The sequence below is a fragment of the Vigna umbellata genome, chromosome 9 (genome assembly GCF_029865625.1).
Source record: "Vigna umbellata cultivar VRB3 chromosome 9, Vumbellata_1.0, whole genome shotgun sequence".
In the NCBI taxonomy this organism is placed as follows: Eukaryota; Viridiplantae; Streptophyta; class Magnoliopsida; order Fabales; family Fabaceae; genus Vigna; species Vigna umbellata.
The window spans coordinates 16,497,128-16,524,475 of record NC_142173.1 but is presented as its reverse complement, the minus strand read 5'-3'; the positions used below and the strand labels follow the sequence as shown (position 1 = coordinate 16,524,475).

The 27,348-nt window shown below is 31.7% G+C and overlaps 1 protein-coding gene across 1 annotated transcript; it reads right to left on the bottom strand.

Annotated features, from left to right (window-relative positions):
- Window positions 1–18,957: 18,957 nt before the first annotated feature.
- On the bottom strand, window positions 18,958–21,679 carry LOC148192717 (uncharacterized). Its single transcript, XM_088099274.1, has 2 exons — window positions 20,995–21,679; window positions 18,958–20,822 (listed from the first exon to the last, which is right to left on the bottom strand). Exons 1-2 carry the CDS (start codon window positions 21,677–21,679, stop codon window positions 18,958–18,960), a joined length of 2,550 nt encoding a protein of 849 aa, XP_087955400.1.
- Between the last annotated feature and the right edge of the window lie 5,669 nt (window positions 21,680–27,348).

The window sequence follows — 27,348 nt, the reverse complement described above, 5'->3', positions numbered from 1 at the left end:
GAAGCATAGAAAAACCATACACTATAAAAAGATTTGAATGAAAGAGACTTGTGAAAATTAGAGTTGTCAAAATGGAACACAATACACGGGCTAATTCGGTCCATTATGGGTTCGAGCCGGGTTGGGTTTGAAAAAATTGTATTTTTTTTATGTTGGTCAGATTTCAATCCGGCTCATTAAACCCGGCTCATGCGGATTGAACCCGTGGTGGGCCGGGTTGGCCCACCAACCTACCTACCTAATTTTATTTTATTAAAATAATTTTAATTTTATAAAAAAAACATTTATTATTTTTTTTGCTTGAAGATATTATTTAAATTCTTTATTTTCAAAATTAATTAAACACTCATGTTAGGAGTGAATTTGGGAATAAAATTTGTTTAGATTAGAAAGTTTGTAAATTTTTTTACTTAAAAAAATGTAAGTGAGCTAGTGAGCCAACCCGTTTACCCACCAACCTGTGGTGGGTCGGGCCGGGTTCAAATTTTTCTAGCTTGCTAATAAATATGCCGGGTTAGGTTGGTTCACTAAGTGACCAACCCGTGGTGGACCGAACCGGGTCAGATCGAATGACCCGTTTTAACAGCTCTAGTGAAAATGAAGAAAAAAATAGATAATTAAAGGATGAAAACTTTCTTAAGAACCCTTGACACTCTCTTGGATATAAAACATCAATAAAGGCAAAATAGGAAGAGAGAAAACTCAACCAACATGAAACTCACCCCATACAAAGACTATCAAAGCTCTCAATTGTATATTCACTTAAAAAATGATCTATTATGAAATGCTCATAACGCTTCCTTTTTTCATATAAAGTTTTGACTATAAACATTCAAGTCTTATTAATGTGACTTGAATTCCTTAACACACCCTCTTATTCCTATTCTAACCTAGAGTGTAAGTTATTATAAGAAATAATAATTCATGCCTCTTTTAATATAAATATCTATAGGCTAGGATTTCATCTATATTTCGTACACATTTATATTTTTTTTACTTGTCTTTTAAAAAATTCTTGCCTAAGTTTTTATTGAATTAAAGACTTTATTTTCATTATTTAAATGTATGTGTCCCATGTGTAACTCTCCAATTAAATTTTATACATCTAAATTTAATTTTTCATTTGATCATAATAATTTATTTCATTTTCTATTCTCTTCTTCCCTTTCATCTCTATTTTATAATTTTTTATAACATTTAAACTTTTTTCTACTTGTGATATATTTCTTCTAACAATATCCATGAATATATTATTTTTTCATCTCTAAATATGTTTACATATAACTTTGACTAGTGTTCCATTATATGTTATTGAAAATTCTTGCATTGACTTTCTCTGGTGTGCTATTATGATTTGTACAAAAAAAAAATTAATTTACCGTGGAAAAGAAGTTAAATAGGATATTAGAGTATAAATAGAAAATTAAATTGAAGTTCAATAATACATAATAAAGAAAATGAAAATTTAAATATATTACTATATAACGGGATTCTCATTTGATTTTGTTTTTTAATTTTACCATTTAAATAATTTCTTTTTTTAAATTAAAATAATTATTTTGTCAATTTTACTCAACTGTTTGAGTAAAATTGATATCTTTTATATGAATATTTTTTTTTTAATCATTTTAAATAAAAATAATTATCTATAATAAAAGTTTAAAAATTAATTATATTTTCTTTTATAATTATAATAATTTATTATTATTGTAAAAAAAATAACACACATTGGTGTATTACGTGTGTTTTCACTTGTACATAATAAAGAAGTTAAATATGATATTAATATATATAGAAAATTAAAATTGATTCAAAAATCTTTTAAAGAAATATTAGTTTATAAGTTTTAAAAAGGATGTATTTGAAATTCTTATTAGAAAATAAAACTTAATACAATTTAAAAATAAATCATCTTATACTAGTTTTTTTTATTAAAGTTATGTTTACTATTGTTTTAGATCATATTTATTATTTTCTTAAGGTTTTATATGAAATAAATGTTAGTTCTTCGTACAAAAGTGTGAATAGAGATTAAAATGATCTTACAATATTTTTTCAAATATACCTACTAGAAGTTGACAAAAAGTCGTGGATAGAATGAAATAAAAAGACTTTGTTTTTATAATGATTCATCCATAATTTAGATTATATTAAGTATTCAAAATGTAAAAGGCAAATGATTATGCTAATCAATCAACTCATTTATGAATATTTTCATTGTTAATTCTAACTTATAATTAGTACACAAACTCACTCTTGATTATTTGTTAAATTCCTTTTAAGTTTAAGTAGGTGGACAAAATTTATCTTTGTTATATACAAAAGGGTTATTTATTCAAGGTTCACAACTTAATGAATGGATATAAAGTATAACTTCTTATTTCTATAAGAAATAACTTACAATAGTAAAGAGTTTACACAAAAGATCCCTTTTATGTCAATGAGCTCCATCCAAAATATTATGAACAAATGAACAAAACAAATACGCACATAACACTTTAATGTGTGCCTGGTTGAAAGAAGAATATTTAAGGTATATATTTTGAAAGGAGCAAAGAAGATGTGAGAAACTATTATCACAACATATGAGAGTTCTATAAAGATAAAAATAGATCAAAGTTTGAAATTATAAAAATTTATGTGATGAAAATGAAAATGACAAACTGAACAATAAATTTAAAAGCTAGAAGAAGAACTATATGAGTCTCAATTCAAATTTTAAGAAGAAAAAAATGAAAATAAATCTCTCTTTTAAAAAAAAAGTCTTAGATAAAAGATAAACTGATCATTTACTAACATTAGACAACCTAATTTTAAAGAATGATACTATGAGGAAAGTTATATCCTCAATTGAGAAGAATATTTTAGTGGTGTTTTCTTGTCATGTTCAAGAGTTGACAAGACAAAACTATTGGTGATAAAAAAAGTTTAAAAGGCTTATATCTTTTTTATGATATCCCTTTCAGATCACTCAAGAGTTTATTATCACTGAATTGAACTTTTAATTGTCAAGTACTTTATACAAAGTTGTTAATAATAAAGTTAATTGTTTTAGATTGAATAATCGAGATTGAATGTAGGATCATCGGATTTGAATCAATAAATTTTCTTGTGTAATACTTTTTTTTATCATCTTTTTTTATTGTATTTATATCCAATCTTAATTCACACATTTGATTGCATCCAATTTTTCAATTTGAAAAGAGTTTCAAAAGAACTTGGAAAAGGAGAATCTTTGTGAAATATTTCAAAACCATTTTTTTTTATTTTAACCAAACCAACAATTATTTCGGTTTCGGTAGGAATTTTTTGAGACTGAGAAACTAACATGTTCTGACACGTCTTCCTTCCTTCCAAAAGCTGTGATCGTCTGAGCTGCTTGTCTTTCTTCTGTCTGAGTCGTTCAGTTAACTTCCGTCTTGGTCGATCGGTTGCCTTCGTGCTCTAGGGGGAAGGTACCTGCAAAAGATACTCCGACGCTCAAGTTATGCGTGAATTTGAAGAACCTTGGTTCTTAGTTGAGTATTTAGTGAAGGGTTATCACTATTGAATGTTTGGGTGTTATGAAGTGTGAGTTGAACGTACCTGGCTTGTGGTCCTGGCTCTCTATTTATAAGTTGTCTCATGGACCTTAAGCTAACATAAGCCCAATAAAATATAAACAGAATAAGATATAACAGATTACCTAAAAATCTGGTTGGTTGTTTATAACCTGCTTATCAATATCTTTAATTAGATATTCTTGATTATTTTATCATCTATTGGACTATTGGTCCAATAACTTAAACGCTGGCCCAATCTTTGACTTGGTTGACTGTAACGGATGCACCGAACGGTCCTGAGTGGATGGACCGAACGGTGCCAAATGTTAATCGTTCGATCTCCACTAGGTACGATACATTATGTCCCCCAAGTCCGAGTTAAGCGTTTGGCTTTAGCCGTGGTTAACTATAGGACTTATGAGTTTGAGGGAGGCTATTTTTAGTCGTTGCTCGCTGCTGCCGAAACGGTGGACTTTATAACTTCTCTTTTGAACTTTTCAATAGGTCGAGCGGCTTATGATGGGAGTTCTTTTTAGAACTTGTTTTTATTTTCTGAAGAAAAATAATGATCGAATTTGAAGTGTTAAAAGAATGTAAATAAGTAGACTAACCCATTTTATAAGGTTGAATGGCCAAGCGTGCAAGAGTGCTTTATTGAATACGCTCGGTTGAGAATGATTGTTCCTCAGCTCTTGGTGTTCAACTCAGGAGTTCCTGGAGAACTTCCTAGTGACAGAGCTTTACCTCTCAGCTTTGTGACTTTGACCTAGGAGTTCTTCCTAGGGAACGGGCTTTACCGTTCGATTTATAGTCCAAGGGGGACTGTCTTCACCGTTCGGTTTATAGTCCATGGGGGACGTCCAACACCGCTCGGTTTAGGACGAGAGTGAGAGTTCACGGAGAACATTCCTCATCGCTCGATTTTTAGACGTAGGAGTTTGTTTTGGAACTTCCTAGTGGACGAGAGTGTCGGTCCTCGGGGACGTCCAACACCGCTCGGTTTAGGACAAGATTGAGATTTCATAGAGAACGTTCCCCACCGCTCAGTTTTTCAGCGTAGGAGTTCGTTTTGGAACTTCCTAGTGGACGAAAGTGTCAGTCCTCGGGGATGTCCAACACCTCTCGGTTTAGGAAGAGAGTGAGAGTTCACGGAGAACGTTCCTCACCCTTTGATTTTTCAGCGTAGGAGTTTGTTTTGGAACTTCCTAGTGGATGAGAGTATCAGTCCTCGGGGACGTCCAACAATGCTCGGTTTAGGACGAGAGTGAGCGTTCATGGAGAACGTTCCTCACTGCTCAGTTTAGGACCAGGGGTTCTCGGAGAGCATTCCCTGGGTTTTTTTGACTCTAGTGATAGCTTACTTCTGAGAGGGATTTACCTCTCGGTTCTTGCACTCCTCTTGGTCGAGTGGTCTGCATGGTCTTGTCACCTGCACTGTGAAGCCGAATGGCTGAATACCAATGAGGCCGAATGACCGAACTATTGCACAGTTGAACACTTGATGCCAAATTTGGCTAACTGGTGAGTGCATTATTGGACCCTTAATAAATCTTGAACAATATTATAATATTGAATTAATATATTTAAATTAAATTAAATAATAAAATGAATCTATATCAAAATAATTATCTGTAGAGTCGTAGAAGCTTGTTGACGTTGATGATGATCCTTGTACGGTTCCTTGTGGTTATAAGGGATACCCCCGGCCCCACGGTGGGCGCCAAAATGTTTCGGTAGGAATTTTTTGGGATCGAGAAACTAACCTGTTCTGACGCGTCTTCCTTCCTTCCAAAAGCTGGGATCGCCTGAGCTGCTTGCCTTTCTTCTGTCTGAGCTGTTCGGTTGACTTCCGTCTTGGCCGATCGGTTGCCTTCGTGCTCCGGCAGGGGGAGGTACTTGCAAAAGATACTCCGACGCTCAAGTTAGGCGTAAATTTGAAGAACCTTGGTTCTTAGTTGAATATTTAGTGAAGGGTTATCATTATTGAATGTTTGGGTGTCATGAAGTATGAGTTGAACGTACCTGGCTTGTGACCTTGGCTCTCTATTTATAAGTTGTCTCATGGACCTTAAGCTGATATAAGTCCAATAAAATATAAACAGAATAAGATATAAACAGATTACCTAAAAATCTGGTTGGTTGTTTATAACCTGCTTATCAATATTTTTAATTAGATATTCTTGATTATTTTATCATTTGCTGGACTATTGGTCCAATAACTTAAACGTTGGTCCAATTGCGGTCCAATCTTTGACCTGGTTGACTGTAGCGGATGAACCGAACGGTCCTGAGTGGATAAATCAGACGATGCCAAATGTTAACCGTTCAATCTCTACTAGGTACGAAACAATTTCTATCTTTTTAAACATGACCCAAGGTATGTGGATACCAAATAACAAAAATATTCCTTTAAGAGATGTGCTAATTTAATGAAAAAAACTTAATGAAAAAAGAAACACCTTTTGCAGCTCCAATGTAATAACATATAAAAATGACATGCTTTTATGCCTGATGAAAAAAGGCTAGCAAATAAGACATGTATGAAGAAAAGGAAATAAAATGATAAAAGCTATGAAAAATATAAGTATGTACTTATTTACACATGAATTTCATTCTGATGGTGATGTTTTGTGGTCTTATAGTGTATTGAAATTATACTCTAAACTAATAATATATCTTATCCACAAAAGAACATCTTTTGAATTTTCTTTCAAAGGTGATTAATTAAGGATCATACTTGAATACTCTTAATCTTAAAAAGCTTTAAACAATTTATGACTCAAGACTTAATATTAGTATGAGTGAGTAGATAATGCTTGATCTTGACCATTCATATATTTTTTAATTAATTTAAATGAATATAAAGAGATTTCAACCGATTAAAACGCAAATTAATTTAATGAAATAACATGGGAAACTTAAAATGTTCAGTGCAAATCGATTAAACTAATCTTCAAATATTTGAATGTATCAATTTAGCTTTTTAATCTTTACATACACACGCAAACTCAATCAAACTTAAAAATGATAGTTTATTTTAGATGAAATTTGATTATTCTAAGTTGAATATACTTCTTGAGACTCCTTTAGCAAAAACTTTATTTGGTTTAATCATATTCATAGAACTTTTATCTCGGTGTTAAGACATATTTATAATGTTAATTATTCTCTCTAAACATATTACAAGATAATTTGAATAATGTAGGTGAGGTGTATGGAGAAGAAATTGAAAAAGCACCTTTCCCACTAGCAAAACATTTTGAATGTGTGTTTAGAAAAAAAAAATGAAATCATTCACAAGGTATGTATATCAATGACAAAACAATTTGTCCAACGTCAAGTCGAAAAATGCACACAAAAATAAAAAAAAAAACAAATAACTTTGAATTAGAAGTGTTCAAGTTAATTACCATTATCCAAAATCAATAAGAAACTGGTATTCAATTATCCACTTCAAAGTGAATTACAATCCCAATATCAATTAAAAGGAAGATGAGAGGTCAAATGACTATTTTATTTAGAGATTTATCATTAATTGGGGGATATACCTCTTCAAGTAGTCCATTAAATAAATATTTAAACTTTATTATTAAAATCTTTGACATACTACCATTTACTATTATATATATTTTAGATACTTATTTAATTTAAGTGTTTTGAAGTAGAAATAATTTTCATGTATATAATAGATATTTATTGTATTTTTAATCATTACAATGTAAAAGATATTTAATATTTTAATATTTATATTTGATGTTTATTTATTTTAATTGATATTTATTTTAACATTTTAAAATAATTTGTCTATTTATTATGACTTGGAAGGAATATGTGACGATTTAGCAACAACATAATTTCTAATACTAATGATAAATATTTATTGTAAAAAATAATCTATTATTATCTTAAAAATGGAGAATTAACACTCTTGGATAGAATTAACCATTACAATTATTTTTATCACAACAAAAACCAATTTTAGTGAGAATTTAAAATATAGTCACAAATATAATAGTGATTATAATACTCAGAGGAATAGCTAATTACCATTATTATTACATATATATATATATATATATATATATATATATATATATATATATATATATATAATATTTTAAAAAACTAATTAACCCTTTGGCTTTATTTATAGTAATTTGGGAAAATCTATTGAACCAGTTGAATCTCTGCTTCGACAAGCATCTCCAATTATTTGGTTTTGTCGGTCACGGTGCGGTGCCTCTATTTAAAGTATCACGACAGTATATTCCATACAAATGCTCTGTTTTTAATACTCTTATATAATTCACTTCTATCAAAATTAAAAGGAAAAATATAAAACTCTAGTCCTTAAATTTCTTAAAGTGGTATTTGTAGATTTAAACAATTTTATTACTTAACCTACTAAAATAATGTTAAATTGATTTTTCTTTAAGTTAAACTCAATCTAACCTAATTCACTCTTAGAAAAATTGTATTAAGTTAAATTAATTAGGTGAGGATTTTAGTTTTTTCAATAAATTTTAATTTTTAAATATCAATTTAATTAAAAATTAATGCTCCAAAATCAATTTAAATTTTAAATAAATTAGTAAGTTGAATTCTAACAAATTTATTCTGAAGTAAGGATTAATATAAATTACGCATAATAAAAGTATAAAATGAATTTACGATTAAATATAGAATTTCTCAAATAAAATTCATGAATGCCTTTGTCTAAACCACGCAATAACCTTCTCTTAAGAATAATAATAGAAAGCTCACGAAGCAACGTACAGAAAGGCAATGCTATTGTATTATTTGCTCCGAAAAATGTAAACTTAGAAAATACAAAATATTCATAAATTTTCAAAAGCTAACTGAAAAATGTAAATATAATTTTTAAATAAATTTTAACTTTTTATTAGTAAATATAATTTCCAACTACTAAAATAATCCTACACAAACATATAGATTCTATCCATTTTATTATCTTAAATATACTTACAAGGATTTTTTATATATTAATTAAAGTATATTACTTTTAAATAAAGTAAATAATATTTTAAAAAATACTTGTCGGTTGACTATTTTTTTTTATTTAAAATTATAAATAATAAAATTTATAAATGTTGTGGTCTGTATTATGAAAACGTCAATTTGAACTATTGGAAGCAGAATTATAATTTATATATATATATGAAACTCGTGAGATTATTGTTTTGGAAAATGTCGTGAGATTATTGTTTGGGAAAGTGTCGTGAGATTATTGTTTGGGAATGTTAGGTTGTTAAAAGTCCGATGTAGAAATTAACATGGTCCCGTGAAAGCCTCAGTAAGATTTTGGTAAAACAAACATAATTAGTAAAATAAGTATTGGATAACTGCATTATCATCTACACTATTTTATATTATTATATAACGAATATATAGTAAAAAGGATTTTGTTAAATACCTGTATATTATTCTTCAAATAATAAAGGAAAATTATTATATAAATATTGTTATATGTGGTTTTGTAACAAGATGCTCTAACTAAACTTTTGAAGAGGAATATATTTGAAAAGGTGAGAGATGAGTTAGGAATAGTTAAAGCATGTGCATAAATTATAAATTAAGGGGGAGTATTATATTTTTTAGTTCAAACGGTAGTTTTCTTGTCTACTACATAATGTTGGAAATTCCACTTTTATTATAGATAAAGCTAAACTATAATATATAAGTGAAGTATAAACCTTATCTTATCGGTCAGTTTTGTGAGATTTGTTAGCAATTCTTTAATTTTTAATTGAATGAAAAACACACACAAGATCTTAAATTTTCATGATACTCACTATTCTCTCATACACAGTAGTAAAGAAGTTACCTGGATCCATTGTACAGTTTCTTCCTGTCAAATGTTCTCCCTTCTCTTACTCTTCTTTAATGTTTTTTTGATGATATAGAAATTCTAAGAGATGTCAGAGTTTCTTTTCTTTTCGAACGTAACATTTCTTTCTTTCTTTTTTCAAAAACTTAACATGTCAACCGTAGTCAAACATTTTCACTCTTTTATGATATTTAATCAACTTTAATAAAATACTAAAATGCCCTTTATTGAAGTGAGAAGAGAGGTATTAATTTTAATAACTCTAAAATAATCCCTATAACTTTAATACATTATATTTTAATAATCATCACATTAGAATCTGTACATCAAAGTTATACTTTAAATTACATGAACCAATCTTAAATATTAATATAATTTAACAGGGTTGAATTAGACTTGAATCCACTTTCTAATATGGTATCAAAGTCATGGTTGAAACTTATCATAACGAGATCTATTATGAAGATTCTTCTGTTTCACCCCTCATCGGAGCATAAGCCAATTTTGTAGAATTAGGTTAGATTTATTACACTGTTGGATTTTAAACATCATGTCATTATCACATTTTATAGCAACATTGAGATTCATTTATAAGTGAAATGATATATAAATTATTATTTTTAAAGTGAAAGTAATACGTAACTCGTACTTTTAATATTATAACATAGATGCATAGGTTAACACTACCTTAAATTGCATAAAACAACTTAGGTCTCTGTCAAAAGGAGAAATAAAGTAAAAAAGTAGTGATGTACACTGCTAGTGCCTAAATAAACTCATAATGACACTAATTATTATAAAATAATAAGATTACCAAAATAACATGCACATGAATATAAGTTTATATTTTTATGAGTTTAAATTTTTCTTATTTATTTGTCATTTTTTATTATTTTTTAATATTATTATTTTCTGTTTATGTAGGTTAGTTTGTTATGATAATATAATTTACCATAATATTATAATTGATTACCACTAAAAGATACTATGATGTATTTAATTAATAGGATGATATAGACAAAGATGTATTTTACTTACAGATATATAAAACTTATAACTTTTTTATATGAGTAAAATTCTTTAAATTCATAAATTCTTTTAAAATATTTTGATTTCGTGTTTTACAAATCATTTAAAATCCAAATTACATGTAAAAGTATTTTAAAAATCCTTACATTGGAACAAAATCTTTTAATGTTGAATCTTTATTGGTTAATACTGCGTTCTCTATTGATAAAAAAAGCCATGGACATGGTGGTTTATCTAACAAACCCTATATATAACCTATGAGAAAACAGGTAACTTCCACTTTGAGTTCTAATTTGTAAAATATGGTTTTTATATGCATCAGGGTGAAAAATATGGTTTATCATTAACCTCTGCCATTGAGTTCTAAATTGCAATTTTATATTGTGGCCGTTCTAAAAAATATTCAATATGATATCATGTAGAAGAAAACCAACTAAAACAATACGATAAGGTAATTAGCTGGTTCAATTTGTGTTTATCACAATAAAAAAATGAATTATAATTAAATACAAAAACTCTAATTTTGTTAATTTTATTTAAATTCTACTAATGTTTAATGTTGAGTAATTGCCATGTGTGTTTATTAAAGAAAAATATTAACATTAACATTGAAGTTCATTACATTTTGTTTTGTAAATTTAAAATTCTTATTGGTTTTTCAAGATTAATTATATATTCCAGTTAGTTTTTCCTTTAACAAAGACAATTACTACATCTCAAAAGTAAACTCAATTAATAAAGTTTAAACAAAAATACAATTATTGTATTTAGTGTATAATTTTTCTATTATATAATATAAAATTGAGTTAAATATGCTTTTAGTTTCTAAACTTGAATACAAAATTAAAATTTCTCTCTCTCCTAAACTTTGATATATTATGTTCTAAACTTTAAAAGTGAATTGATATAGTCATTTTAATTCAATTGTATTAATTTTTTTAGACGTATTTTGAAAACATTTCAGGTTAGTGTTTGAGTTGTTTACATTGTTTGACACATTTCAACTCAAATATTAGTCTAAAATATCATTTAGCAAGCCCAAAAAAGTTAATGTAGTTATGTTAAAAAAACTATATTTATTCATTTTTAAAGTTTATGCACTAAAATGTGTAAAAGTATAGAATATGGATGAATTCTAATTTTGTGTTCAAATAAATATGTCAATACTTATCGTATTAAATCAACTACTTATCGGAAAAAAAGAATGATAAGAAATGAGTGCTTAATACAATAGGATATCAGACTTAGCTTTTATATGAATACTATATTTTAAGAAGTAATAAATGGATAAAATTTATTTCCAAAAGATATTGAATACTAAATCACTTTTCATATTAGTTATGAGTAAGGATGGCAATTAAATTTGTTTTGGAAGGTATTGTCTGAATTCGTTCATGGGAATATTTTCTGAACTCTCTCTTAGTTTTGAGAAGAAATCTCTACATTGACTTAATATGCATATGGGTATGGCTAATACCCGATTTTTTCAATTGGCTATGAGGACGAATGGGTATGTACATACCAGTCTTGTTGTTGGAAGTCCTACATCGACTAGAGATAAGGCCAAATTATAATATATAAGTGAGGTGCAAACCTCACCTTACAAGCCGATTTGTGGGTTGCGTTAGGTTTAAAGTCCACTACTAACATGGTATCAGAGCCATGGTTAAAGTCTATCCTAGCGAGTTCTAAGTGGACATTTTATTCTTCTATTCCACCCGCTATTGGGCCGTTATCGGACCATCCAATTTCTACTATCACGCAGTTTTGTGAGATTGAGTTAGGCTTAAAAATCCACTTTTTAATACTTGTTGATACCGTTTTCATATTTTTCCTAATACTCATCTCGTCCCGTTTAAATTACTAAAATACACACAATTTATTAGGTAACCTAAAGAATTTATATATATATATATATATATATATATATATATATAACTATAGTTAATCAAACAGTATTTATATCTCACATTTGGATATTTTTACTTTTTCATAAGTATAATTTTATTGTGATTATATAAAGAAATTTTATTTACTATAATATAATAATTTAATATCTTTAATTTTGTTTAAGACCATCCAACATAGATCGAAGTTTAAAAGATGAAAGATTATGCTAAATTTAAATTATTATATATAAGTTTAATCTTTGTTATTGGTGTAATTTCATTCAAGTATTATAATTTTTATTGATGTATTAAAAAGAAAATTCATAAGAATTTAGAGAAAAAAACTAAGAGATATATATTTAAAACATTTCTAAACCTAGATACTCTTTTCTTTTTGTAATTTTTTAAAATTATTTTTTAATTTTATCAACTTTGTTTATAAACTTAATAACTTTTTTGTTCTCCTAAAATTTTATTTGCTAATTTAAAATGTATACCATTATAATTTATTTCTAAATATTTTATATTAAAAAAATAAAAATAAATATTTTAATATTGAATATTTGATAATATCATATTTAATTTACAATGATTTTTTTTTATTATAAAAACTAATAAATAAATATTAAAATGGTAAAAAATTGGATATAAGATAAAAATATGGGTGAGATGAAATAAAAATATTATACTTGTTTGATTGTTGGATATGAATATAGGGATAAAGATTATTTTTTTCTGTAAAGATAATTATGAGACAATGAAAATCATATCCATTATATATCTCGTTTTTATCCCTAATTATGAGAAAGAGAGTATTCAAAACTACTGAAAGGAAAACTAAACATTAAAATTACAATAAGTGCAATATATATAAATATAATGGTATATAGTGTTTTGTTTTACAAAACACGTAACATTTATATATTGTCATGAGAGGTCTTGCACAAAAGTTATTCTTATTTGAATCTCTTAAATATTCGCTTTCTCAACAATATCATTACATTTGAAAGTAGGTGTTTGAGTTTTTTACATAACATAACCAAAATTTTCTAAACTACATGAAAATGACCCAAACTCCAATGAAAAATGGAAGCCCTAACCATAATCGATTTTTCTTGTTTGAGCGTACCTTAAGTCCATCTAAGTCATTGACTATGATAGATATTATTTATGGTAATGAAAAATCCTCATTACTAGTAAAATAATAATTAATCATCTGAATGTTAACTTGTACCTTGGAGAGGTTTTCTTAAGCCATGATTGGGTATGTTTAAAACCCAACTACTTCATATTTTAAAAACGTCAATCTAACTTTATCTAATATATGTTTTGGTATTAATTGTCGTTGAATTGCTGCAATTTAGTGTTTGAAAATTAGAAAACGATCATATTGAACCTTTTCTAATTTAAATTTGATTTTACAATCAAATTTCAGTAGTACAAAAACAATATATAACGTTACGCATTCAACGTCCAACTACTGAATAGCTAATGCTAAAAATGATCGATGACATTTTTGTAAATAAATATAATTATTAAACGTTGTTTAGAATTGTAATTCGATGTAAAATGATATACAACGTTGAATGCCCCAGCATTAGACGTTAAAAGGTTAGTAAATGCAATAAAAATTTGAGGGGGAGATTGAAAATTCATTCACTTTATCTTAATCTTTCTTTCATTTGATACAAATGCATGTTAATTAATTACTTTATCTATTATTTTTGTTTGTTTTGACCGATTATTTTCGTGCTCTTGTCCTTCATAGGCGCATTCTGTTTTCTCTGTCACTAGCAACGACACTTTATTCTGATGAACCCATGTTAGTTTTCGTTCTCAAGAACTTATTTGTTGAACTTGTTTATTTTTTTTTGTGTTTGAACTTGTTTATTGTTGTTTGGTTGAACTTGTTTGTTGTTGTTGTTTGATTGAACTTGTTTGTTGGTGGTTATTGTTATTTGTTGTTGATACTACATTAAACGTTCATAGTCCTTACTTTATAAAATATCAAAAACTGAAATTAGGTGTTTTTCTGCTTTTTCAAGTCTCGTAGAGTTGTAAAACATGATCACAATTAATGAAAAAAACAAAAAAAAATAGATTGACAAAATTCGACATTCGGCGTCGATTTAACGTGTCCTGATATGACGTTGTTCACAAATTCGGCGTTAAAAGCCCATAATATTTGACGTTGTACGCGATTTTTGTACTAGTGGTTCTACACAAAACCGTTTTAAAAACAAAGCAAAATAATTGGTTATATTAAAACACTTTTTAACAATAATATATAAAATGGGTTTTTAAACAATTTGGATTTATTTAAATTTAATCCCTTTTAATGGTTTGGTTTGGATATGATTTAGAATTTTAAAAATTCAAAAATTACAACGCTCCTACACGAATGTATTTAAACACCCTTTCTGTAAATTTCTCTATCGACGAGCCCCTCGTTTTAAAAGAACAATAAAAAATAATTATTAGCATTCCATCTTACCACTTTCTATCCACAATATTAGGTAACTTAAGGCTTTAAAAAACAAATACACCAATTCTAAAAGTTCCCGCTTCTCCAATTTTCTCAAAGTGATATTTTTGTTCTTTCTCTTTTATAACAATAATAAGTCTTGATTCACTACGACGAAAAAAAAAATTACAATAGACGAAATTCATCAAAACAATTATCATCAATAATATATGTTTTCAAATATTATCAATAATCCCTAATTTATCAATAATTTTGATGTCGATGACCGTTATCGACGAATGTTGGTCTTCGGTAATTATCAATAAACAAATTTATCGAAAATTACCAAAGAAATATCTGTCAGTAATTATCGAAGAATATATTTACCAGTAATTATCGAAAGATGTATGCGTTGGTAATTACTAAAAATATATCCTTCGATAAATCTATCACTAACGTCGTGACAGATTCAAGTGCAATTTGTATTGGTTGTTTATCCTACATTCACATAATCATGTTTGCAATAAACAATATCCAACCCACAATGAGACAATCACACCTAAAATAAACAATATCCAATTCACAATGAGACTTTCAAACCTGCAATAAACAATATCCAACCACCAAATATAATACAATGTTCTTGTTCAATATTAAGAACAATATCAGACCAAACATGTTCTTATATATACATAAACAAATTATGTTTATAAAGCATAAGAATCATGTAAACACCATTGTTTCGGGTGTGAGGCCAAGTCACTTCCACCACTTGTACAATTTCTGCTCTTGAATCGGTTTTCAACTCGAGTCCTCCTCTTCAATCTACCGGCCGAAGGTGTACCTGCCAAAGGTTCTCCGATGCTAAAGTCAATAAGCTATCAGTTCGGTAGCTCAATGTAATAGTAATAAATGCACAGTAAATGTGATTACCTATGTCTTACCTTTGACCTGTATTTATAGTTTTTTGTATGGGCTTGAGATTAGCGAAATCTTAATCACGGCCCAATATCGCTAATCACTAATTACCTTAATTCATGTAGTAAGCCGACCGTCCTAAATATGGTCGTCCGTTATGCGCTTGTCTTAATCCAATTGCTCTAGTGTATACCTGTTTGCGTGGGACGTTCGGTCCGTCTTGACACCAAAGTGCATTCATGTGATTGTATGGTTAAGATGTTGTATACGTCATTGACTTGAGTCAAACGTGTTTGCTTTGTAGGGTAACATCTTAGTCGGTCGGCTCTTCTAGTACAACCATTATAGGTATAAAACAAGTATATATTCATAATCATAAATAGCCAATAATCTAAATAGTCATCATCTACATGCTCTTGTTCTTGTTCATTATTCTACTACTTTGAAGGTTGTTGGACTGGTGTGGGTTAGACTGATGTGGGGTGATATGGGACAGAGTGTGATAGAGAGGGTCGTAGTTGGGTTCGTGGGATGGTGGAGTGAGTTTGTTAAGACTCAAACAACAACCTCATGACCAGTTGTTTGAAACCGACAAACTCTTACCTCAAATATATGTATTCTTGGTCATGTCTTTCTAATCGTTGTGTGAGTTGGACAATGACGTCGTTAGCATTGGTGGAAGAAGATGGTTAATGCTTGAGACTACCTTTTATCGCCGTGTAAATTACAGCAAGTTGTCCTATACTATAGACTTGTCCTTTTTTCTTTCCACCAATGACATCGACCCAACAATGTGTCATAAGCATGCCATCGTCATAATTATTCTCTTTTGATGCATTAGAACATGACATATGCTCGTGAAGTACTTGAAAAACACTAGAAGGGGGTTGAGTAATGTTGATGAAAAACTTTTTTCACAACCTTTCTAATATAGCACATTGTTAAGTTTTGAGTTTTTCTAATAAACACTTAGACGCTTGACCTAATAAACCCTTATGTATTGGAACAACCCCAATCGAGAGTTAAGGGAGTTTTCATTCTCATATATGATGTCCATGTTCTAATTCCAAGTTCGATGAGATTGTGTTGTTAGGGTCCACCACCGTATTTGAGGTATTATCCACTTTAGAATTTGTAACTCTCTCATGATTTTTGTTCTTAAAATATGTCTTAGATGATAGAAGGAGAAATGAATGTTTAAATTATCATTAGCCTTGACTCCTAAGCAATTGAGACTATTAGGTGTACTATGTGAAATGTGATATTTATAGGTTTTATAATATATTAATACGTAGAGTAATAACAATAAGAGAAACTCAAGATATAACAACGTATTAACAAATAAAATAATTGAATTAGTTTATTACAATATGAATTTTGTTTATATTGTCATTAATATCATTTTTATTTGATTTTAGAGATATTAATATATAATACAAATTTAAACTTCTGAAAATAATAATATATTTTAAGTCGGATAAATAAGTTAGTTATAAATAACACATACACTCCAATATAATACATTAGTTTACATACAATTTTCTGTTGATTAAAATTTATTCAAAATCACAAAAGTTTGATAGATCACGAAGCTTAACTAATGTACCCATTTTATTGTAAACGCGGTTAAATATTTTTCATATATATTAAGAACCATAAATTACCACTTTTTCGGATATAGTTTCACTCCTTGATACATGCATAAGTTTTTATTGAAATTGATAAAATAGTTAATCAATTTAATTAAAAACTACTCTTAACGACCATGGAGTTTTGATCAATAATAAAAAGTAGGTTAGAAAATGTATTCCTATCATTCATCCGTCAAAAGATGTTACTTAATTTCCAACTTTTTTTTTCTTATAAAAAACAATTCTTTACTTTTCCACGCACAAAAAAGATGTGGATTTGAAAATTGTCAAATCACAAGATGATAAATGGATCTGTTAATATTTTTATGCAATTTTTTTTTGTGGCTAAATGGTTCTCACATCTCTATCCACAAGACAAGAGTTTGCTAACCTCCACATGCACTCCATTTACGAGGTTTCTTTTAAGTATATTTTTAATAATTTAAACATTTTAATAACTTTATACATCACAAGACTCTATAGAAAAAGATAATATAAATAATTAAACTTAAATACAACTCTTTTAAATATTTAATCAAAATTACATATTTAGTATACTGAACAAGTCGATATGTTAGAAAAAAAATCCGAGTCTGCTATAGATAATTAATACCTCCAGATATTTATTATTTGTAAGTATTTTAACACCTTTTTATAAATGATTAGATAAACGGATTAGATAGATGAATTAGATGTAAATATTATATTATCGTTATAAAAAAATAAAATAAAAATTTAATTTATATTTTAATTCAAAATAAAATTAAAATTTTAATTTATATTTTTTTGTAATTTTATTTGACAAGTTTTAAAATATTTATGGATTTTTCTAATACATATATCTACACAGGTAACAAACAGATTATGAGTTAAGTTTTTATTCGTAGGTCAAGTTACCATACATATCCAATCTTAGCCGTTATCGTTTCTAGCTAATACCCATGAGTTGAAAGGCTAGGCCGTGGGTTCAAAAACCTAATCCAACCCGCCTCTGTTCATTCGGTTTATGTTGGACCATTTATTCATCCCTACTTTTATCGCAACCACTATTTCTTTATTTCTTTAAGTACTTTTCCACGTAACCTTTACTTCAATTTGGTTTCAAGCAGGATACGTACATGTGAATTGTGCAAACCAAATGTTCTACAAGATTACTTAAAGTTACAAGAGAAGGAGCATTTTCTGGTGGTGCTAATTCAGATTAATGGTTAAGAAATTAAGGTATATGTTTTTTAAAAAGCTATTGGGATGGACTTTAATAGTAAATCTCAAAATTAATAAAAACCCATTAACAAAACCATTTTGATTTTGCTATTTTGATCAATAGCAATTTGTGGGAGATCTTGGCTACAAAAATTTCCAAATATTAGATGCTGCATTGCTGTTGAAACCATAAATAATCAGAGAGAAACTTCAGCATTGAGAGACTCATCAATCAAATCAGTGAGCGTTTGAATCTGGAATTCAACATTTATGACTGAGTGCACGCATCAGTGATTGGAGTAACATGGCTATTTAATAGAGTGGAAATCAATGATAAAACCTCAAACATGTTACAAATTTAGCAGCTCATAGAGATGGAAAAAGACTGGTCAAAGGATGAGTCATTCTGTTTATTTACTACATTTCTTTGGATCTATCTTTCAGTCACCACAGGCACCTTTTCATATTCTTCTTTGCCCTTTATTCTCCAAGAAATAATGGTGCAACCACCAAACCGTTGCTGCAAATGGATGATTACAGCAAACAAAAGGCTCACCAAAGGAATGATTATATCCCAAGCAGTGGAGTAATAGTCTGCAATTTCATCCTCATATAAGGATGAGCCATCCACATACACAAGAGCCTCAAAGAGATCATATGCATGGGGAATTACTTTGACCAAACTGATTCCATAGTAAAATGAACAAGAAAGAGCATTTCCCTTGGAATTCCTCAACAAATTTAGCAAAATTTGAGGCAAGAGAAAGCCATCTAGTACCAATCCTGTATAAGATTTCAAGTTCTCCCAAAAGGATTGAAGTTGTGAAAGGCTAGAAGAAGACACTACATCACCATGCAGGGTATTGTTTTGGTGTACAAGAAATGCAATCAAGAACCCTGCTGCATGTAAGGTAAAAATCACATAGAAAACCCTCTTCTCAGCAATCCAAAGCTCCATTTGTTTTGTATCATTCTTTCTTGCTGACCATATTAGCTGCAAGAGACGGAGTTGCAACAAGAAACCCACCATTACAATTAGCCTTACAGAAATTTCCTTTACTTCAAGCAATTCATTTCCAAGCAAAATGCTTTTATTGTCATGATTTTGTGCAAAGAGTGCTTCAAAGTTCAGAACAAGGGGTACCATATTTCCCAAAGTAAGAATCAATAACATGACAAAGGAGATTGAGGAAACCATATCAGGATTTCTTTTCACATGGCAGAGTTGCAAACCCAGAAAAACACATGCTAGTGTTGTGCAAACTAGAATCATTATAACCTCCATATCTACTTTCTTTAAGGTTCTTGATGCTTCTGCCGTGTAAAATGCAGCTGAAGTCAAATCCAGTTGTTTGAAGTAAAGAGGATCTGAATTTTCTCGTGTGCTTACTATACTTCCTTTAATGTAATCTCCATTTTTGTTTGTATCAAGTGGTGGGAACTGAAACTTGACCATAACTTCACAATCCAGAGAATTTGTTGATAGTATTTCGTTCTTTGAGCCAAGACTTCTGCAACCTACCATACATAAGCTTCCAGATTCAGCATCATAAATTCCCTCAGCTGAAACATTCATTGCCTCAGTTACATTTGTTGTTGTATTCAACATAGACTTTTGTGCACCTAACCTGGCATTAGGTAGTAGATTCATGCTGATTCTGTAGCTAACATTGTACAAGCCATTGCTGTGTGAATTTGAAGAATTAGATGGGGTTGTATGGCTGGAATTAGACGAAAAGGTTCCCTCTGAATTCAACTCTTGGATCTGATCATTGACAACCAACGGAGCAGAATAACCCCATGCCACTCTCCTCTTAGAGATTCTAACTGACATGTCAAATCTCATGTCCGAAGAATAAACATCTGGATACCTCACTCCCTTGTTCTTATGAGGTTCTTGTCTTGGGCACATCTTTCTCACTCTGTCAAGTAGCAAATATTCATACTTTGTGCCAGAAACTTCAACTCTACTGTTGTGAAAACTTCTGAAAACAATCCTCTTGAAATAACCTGAATCCCCCACAGTTTTGTTGCTCCAAATCTGGCCCACAATGCTACTTGCATCATTCATCGACCAAATCTTTGGAAACCTCAAGCTTATTCTAGTTGAGCAATTACCCACATGAACACTAGCCATTGATTCTTCCATTCCCAAGAAATGGCAACCAACTATGTAAAGTTGGTTCATTTCCTCATCCCACCACCCTTCTCCAACTAAGGTAGCATTAGGATTGAAAGACCATCTAGCACCACCACTACTACGAAACCCAATCAATACTCTCACCCTATGCTTAACATCTAAACAAACCAATTCTTTCAGAGACATAATATAGGGCAATTGGTTTGCATCCCCACACAACAGGACTGCAATTCTTTGCAGAGCTGCACTCGCTTTGGTATTGCAAATCAAATTTTCCATTAATCATTGGAGAAATGTTTGAGCAAAAACTAACCGGATTAATAGATAAACCTGGTACTACTTCACCTTCATCAGAATACTCATTTTTTGCTTCTTTTGTATCCAAACTAAAGTCATAATCCATTCTTGGAAAAATAAACAAAGAGATGGGTTCGAAATAACTCACCTCATGCTGAGGACTCAAACTCTCCAAGCTTCCAGTAACCAAAGTAGAAATATTACTTCTCGAATTAACAACATTGTAAAGCTTGAGAACAACCTCCAATCGTTTCATGCTATAGCCAGTTCCTGCTCCAACCATGCAAATCATCCCAGAAGATTCTGACCAAAACCCATCAAGAGTAAACGTTACTGAGCTTGGAAAACGCTTCCGATTCTTCAATCTTTTTCCACGCGTGAAGTTTCCCACACGGTAATAAGAGCTGGCACTTCTCACTATCAAGGTAAGTCCAACTTTGTGTAAGCCAAAGACATCGGTTTCATACACATTCTTGAATCGAAGGGTAGCTTGTTTCTGTCTCAGTTTCTGGAAAGTGTCAGCACCAACAATTGTGTCACCACCAAGGTAGTAAGCAACTTGGAATGGGCCGTGTGGGAAGTCTTTGAATTTGGACTCATTGGGGGTTGAGTTTGGAACCACAGAAGCACAATGATCTGTGTAAGTGAGTTGAGAAGCATGAGATGAGAAAGTGTTAAGGGAGATGATGGAGAAAAGAAATAATGCAAGAGGCTCCATGATCAGGGGAACCAACATTGGAACATGGATTGGAACAAAAGAATCTTCAAACTGTTTGATAGAACTTAGAATGTGAGCCTCTATATATGTATGTATATATATATATATATATATATATATATATATATATGTGCTAAAGCCTTTTGCTTTCATCCAATTATAAGGTATTAATTCCTTCGAATTTACTTCAGCTTACACGTGAATTTTTAAATGTTTTAATAATAAATCAAACCAACCACAAATTAGCATGGCTCTAATCTCCTACTCATATTGAGAATTGAGATGTAATTGCATATTGATGACGATAATTGATATTCCATATCTGTTTAATTTGTATTTTATTAAGAGTTAACCTGCCGACAGCTTGGTGAATGTGTTCCTTGGTTTTCTTTTTCTTTTTCTTTTTCATAAGCTTGATGAGATCGAGTGAACGATTTTGACTCTGAACGTTCCTAATCGTAAGCCATGACGTCAGCCAAAGGTTTTTATGAGTGATTCTCCTTTCCCCAATATAACGATAGATGGCAAAGCTAGCTAGAGTTTTCCCAAATATTTTTTCATTGCTACAGAATATAGGTTCTATAATTTATTATTTACGTTGACATTAAGATAACCTACATAAATTTAAACCAATGTAGAAACTGTTTTCTAGATAAGTTACACTGTAGGTATGAGTGAGACAAAGGACTTAATTAAGAATTTAAAACGAGATCAATACTTGATGTACCAATAAAAGGGCTTAATTTTTAATCAAACCGCCCAAAAAATTTAATTAATCACTTGACGAAAATATTATATTATCCATCAAAAAACTGACAGTGAAATAAAATTTACCGATAGATTTTATTTATGAATTTTATGATTTTTAATTGTCAATGGTAATATCCATCCACTAGTGCAGAATTGGCTTTTAACGTCACCCAACAGACGTTCGTCCACAAAAACCCCAACGTATATAATTGACCGGTGACATATTCGTAAATAAGTGGAACTCGAGACGTCCGTCCATGGCCGAGACGGACGTTTATAATATTATAGACGTCCGTCGTAGGGGGACAGACATTTAAGAGGCTGAACAAGTAAACTTTTTCAAGTACCATGTCAGCCCTTAAACGTCCGTCCTTGGCCGAGACGGACGTTTATAATATTATAGACGTCCATTGTAGGGTGACGGACGTTTAAGAGGCTGAACAAGTGAACGTTTTCAAGTACCATGCCAGCCCTTAAACGTCCGTCCTTGGCCGAGAAGGACGTTTATAATGTTATGAACGTCCGTGTGAGGGTGACGGACGTTTAGAGGCTGAACAAGTGAACGTTTTCACGTTCACTTGTTCAGGCCTTAAACGTCCGTCCTTGGTCGAGACGGACGTTTATAATGTTATGAACGTCCATCCGTGTCAGGGGGACGGCCGTTTAAGAGGCTGAACAAAGTGAACGTTTTCACGTTCACTTGTTCAGGCCTTAAACGTCCGTCCTTGGTCGAGACAGACGTTTATAATGTTATGAACGTCCGTCCGTGTCAGGGGGACGGACGTTTAAGAGGCTCAACAAGTGAACGTGAAAACGTTCACTTGTTCAGGCCTTAAATGTCCGTCCTTGGTTGAGACGGACGTTTATAATGTTATGAACGTCCGTTCGTGTCAGGGGGACGGACGTTTAAGAGGCTGAACAAAGTGAACGTTTTCACGTTCACTTGTTCAGGCCTTAAACGTCCGTCCTTGGTCGAGATGGACGTTTATAATGTTATGAACGTCCGTCCGTGTCAGGGGGACGGACGTTTAAGAGGCTGAACAAGTGAACGTTTTCATGTTCACTTGTTCAGGCCTTAAACGTCCGTCCTTGGTTGAGACGGACGTTTATAATGTTATGAACGTCCGTCCGTGTCAGGGGGACGGACGTTTAAGAGGCTGAACAAGTGAACGTTTTCACGTTCACTTGTTCAGGCCTTAAACGTTCCTCCTTGGTCGAGATGGACGTTTATAATGTTATGAACGTCCGTTCGTGTCAGGGGGACGGACGTTTAAGGCTTGAACAAGTGAACGTTTTCACGTTCACTTGTTCAGGCCTTAAACATCCGTCCTTGGTCGAGACGGACGTTTATAATGTTATGAATGTCCGTCCGTGTGAGGGGGACGGACGTTTAAGAGGCTGAACAAAGTGAACGTTTTCAAGTACCCATGTACCCTTAAACGTCCGTGTGAGGGGGACGGACGTCTATATGATTATAAACGTCAGTGTGGGGGACGGACGTCTACGAGGCTGAATAACTGAACGTTTCAACTCCCCATGTAGGAAACTTAAACGTCCGTCCTGGGAGGGCTTGGACCTCTATAATATTATACACGTCTGGCCCCCCATATTGGACGTTTAATGTGCTGAGAGGGTGGTTGAAGATTTAATTGTCTTCAGCCCCTTAAACGTCCAATATGGGGGGTCGGACGTTTATAATATTATAGACGTCCGAGCCCTCCCAGGACGGACGTTTAAGGTTCCTACATGGGGAGTTGAAACGTTCAGTTATTCAGCCTCTTAGATGTCCGTCCTCCGCACTGACGTTTAAAATCATATAGACGTCCGGCTCGACCCAGGACGGACGTCTAAACCCACCCGCGAATATCATTTTTAAATACCCAAAGACGTCATATTAGTGACGACACGGACGTCTATAATATTATAGACGTCCGTGCCCCAGCGAACCGAACGTCTACGTCTATTAATATTGCTCCCGCGAACCCGTGACCAGTTGAGTTTTGGAAAACGCGAAACACTGTTCATCGTCTTCCTCCGCGAACGTTGCTGCGCCACTGATTTTCCAGGTGCGTTTTCTCTCTTTTGGACCGTTTAAATTGATTTTCAATCCGATTACATTGCTCTGTGATGAAATACCTTTGATTTGAACCGATTAAAAATCGTTTTCGGTCCGTTTTTTTGCAGTCTCTTGCGTGTTCTTGGGCGGCTTCTTTGACTGTTTTTGGGCTGCGTTTTAGGCCGTTCCCTCCTCAATTTCCCTCCCTTTCATTTCGAATCTACTTTTCAGATTAGCTTGTTGGTTGAAAATTTTTTGTATGCATGTAATTGGGTTTTGTGTATGCACGTTTTTTACTCTAAAATGTGACTGTGTTATTGGCTTTTGCATATATGTGTATTAGTTGTGTTATTATAAGTATCAAATCATTGAGTGACACTTAGTTCCCGTTTGAAATTTAAGACAAACGATTAATCTTTTAATCGTTTGTGTTAAATTTTGAATTGTCCGATTGGACAGTTTGAGAAAATTAATTTTCATAATTTGCAATAACATGTCAATTGAAGTTTAAGGATAAGATTGATAAAATTTCGGTTCAGTACTTGTGTTGTTCTTTGGATGCATATTTGATTGTGGTCATCGTTGACTACTCTTATTTCGTGTATTTCAGAGACCAATGCGAAATGCTGCCGAAATCTTATCAATTTTATGATGTAGACTTCAATGCACGTGTCTGAGCAAAATTATGAAAATTAATTTTTTTGAATGGGTAGGGCCTAACCTTATGAGAGTTAAAGCACTTGAACTGATGATTTTACGAACATAGTATGGATCGAAGCTGGATGAACGAACGTCGCATCAGTGAAGAATATGAGAAGGGGTTTCGAAGTTCTTGCAATACGTTGACAAAATGCTAAGTCTGTCAACGGGACATATTTTTGTCCTTGTGTGCGTTGTCTTAATCAAATACGACAAGACTTAGGCAATGTGCGTGACCATCTATTCATGTACGGCATAATGAGGACTTATACGTTTGGACTTGGCATGGAGAAGTACTGGAGCAGCCTACCACGTCACGAGGAACGGATTATGTGGAAGAATGGATGAGTGACCATTTAGAGGACATGATACGTGATGTCGGTGAAGATAATTTTGGAAGGGCTAATTTGTATGATTCTCTTATTAATGATTCAGAGCAACCGTTGTTCCAGGATGCTCGAACTTTACACGTCTGTCTTCAACTTTAAAGTTGTTTAGTTTAAAAGCAAGGAATGGATGGACCGATAAAAGTTTCACCGAGTTGTTGGAGTTGTTGAAGGAGATGCTTCCAGAAAATAATACTCTACCTATTCGTAATTACGAGGCCAAAAATTTTTTATGTCCAATGGGTCTTGAATATCAAAAGATACATGCTTGTCCTAATGATTGTGTTTTGTACACAAAGAGTTTGCTTCGTTAAAGTATTGTCCAACATGTGGTTTATCCCGTTTTAAAAAGAAATCTGACAGAGTCACTGGCAATGAAGGTAATGATGGTGCACCTGCTAAGGTGATGTGGTATTTGCCTATAATACCTAGGTTCAAACGTATGTTCTCTGTTAAAGAAGATGCAAAGAACCTTAAATGGCACTCTGACGAAAGAAAGTGCGATAATCTTCTTCGACACCCTGCTGATTCTCCACAATGGAAAAAGATTGATGACAAATTCCCTGAATTTGGTGCAGATCCAAGAAACTTAAGGCTTGCACTTGCAACTGATGGTATGAATCCTTATGGAAACTTAAGTAGCAAACACAGTTCGTGGCCAGTTATGTTGATGATTTACAATCTTTCTCCTTCGTTGTGCATGAAGAGAAAATATGTGATGTTGTCCATGATGATATCGGGTCCTAGACAACCTGGAAATGACATTGATGTTTACTTAGCACCTTTAATTGATGATTTGAAATTGTTGTGGGAAGAAGGCATCGACGTGTTTGATTCACATGTTCAGGAACAGTTTCGTTTGCGTGCAATGTTGTTTTGCACTATAAATGATTTCCCAGCGTATGGAAACTTGAGCGGTTATAGTGTTAAAGGTCATTTTGCATGTCCCATATGTGAAGAAAACACTAGTTACCTTCAGTTGAAGCATGGTCAGAAGACGATATACAAGACATCGAAAATTTCTTCCTCGTAATCATCCTTATCGTAGATTGAAAAAAGCATTTAATGGAAGTGCTGAGGATGAGGTTGTGTGCAGACCCCGGAATGGTGAAGAGGTGTACAACGAAGTCAAAAACATTGACATTGTGTTTGGAAAACATCATAAAAGTACCTTGCAAAGAACATTTGGAAGAAACGATCGATATTTTTTAAGCTTCCATATTGGTGTGAACTTGATGTTAGACATTGTATTGATGTGATGCACGTTGAAAAAAATGTTTGTGACAGTGTCATCGGAACTTTATTAAACGTCAAAGGGAAGAGCAAAGACGGAATAAAAGCAAGACAAGATTTGGCTGACATGGGAATCCGATCTGAGTTACATCCACAGATAATAGGAAGACGCACCTATCTGCCCCCAGCCTGTCACACACTTTCCAAAAAAGAAAAACAAAGTTTTTGTAACTGTTTAAGAAGTGTGAAGGTTCCGCAAGGTTATTCTTCAAATATTAGTAACCTTGTGTCTATGCAAGACTTAAAGCTAGTTGGTTTAAAGTCTCACGATTGTCATGTATTGATGCAACAATTGTTACCTGTTGTTATTCGAGGCATATTACCTCCTTCTGTTAGGGGTATTCTGACACGTCTGAGTTTTTTCTTTAATGCCATTTGCAAGAAAGTTGTTGACCCTCGAGGTTTAGATGAATTGGAAAATGAGGGAATAAGACTACTATGTCAATTGGAGATGTATTTTCCACCTTCCTTTTTTGACATCATGG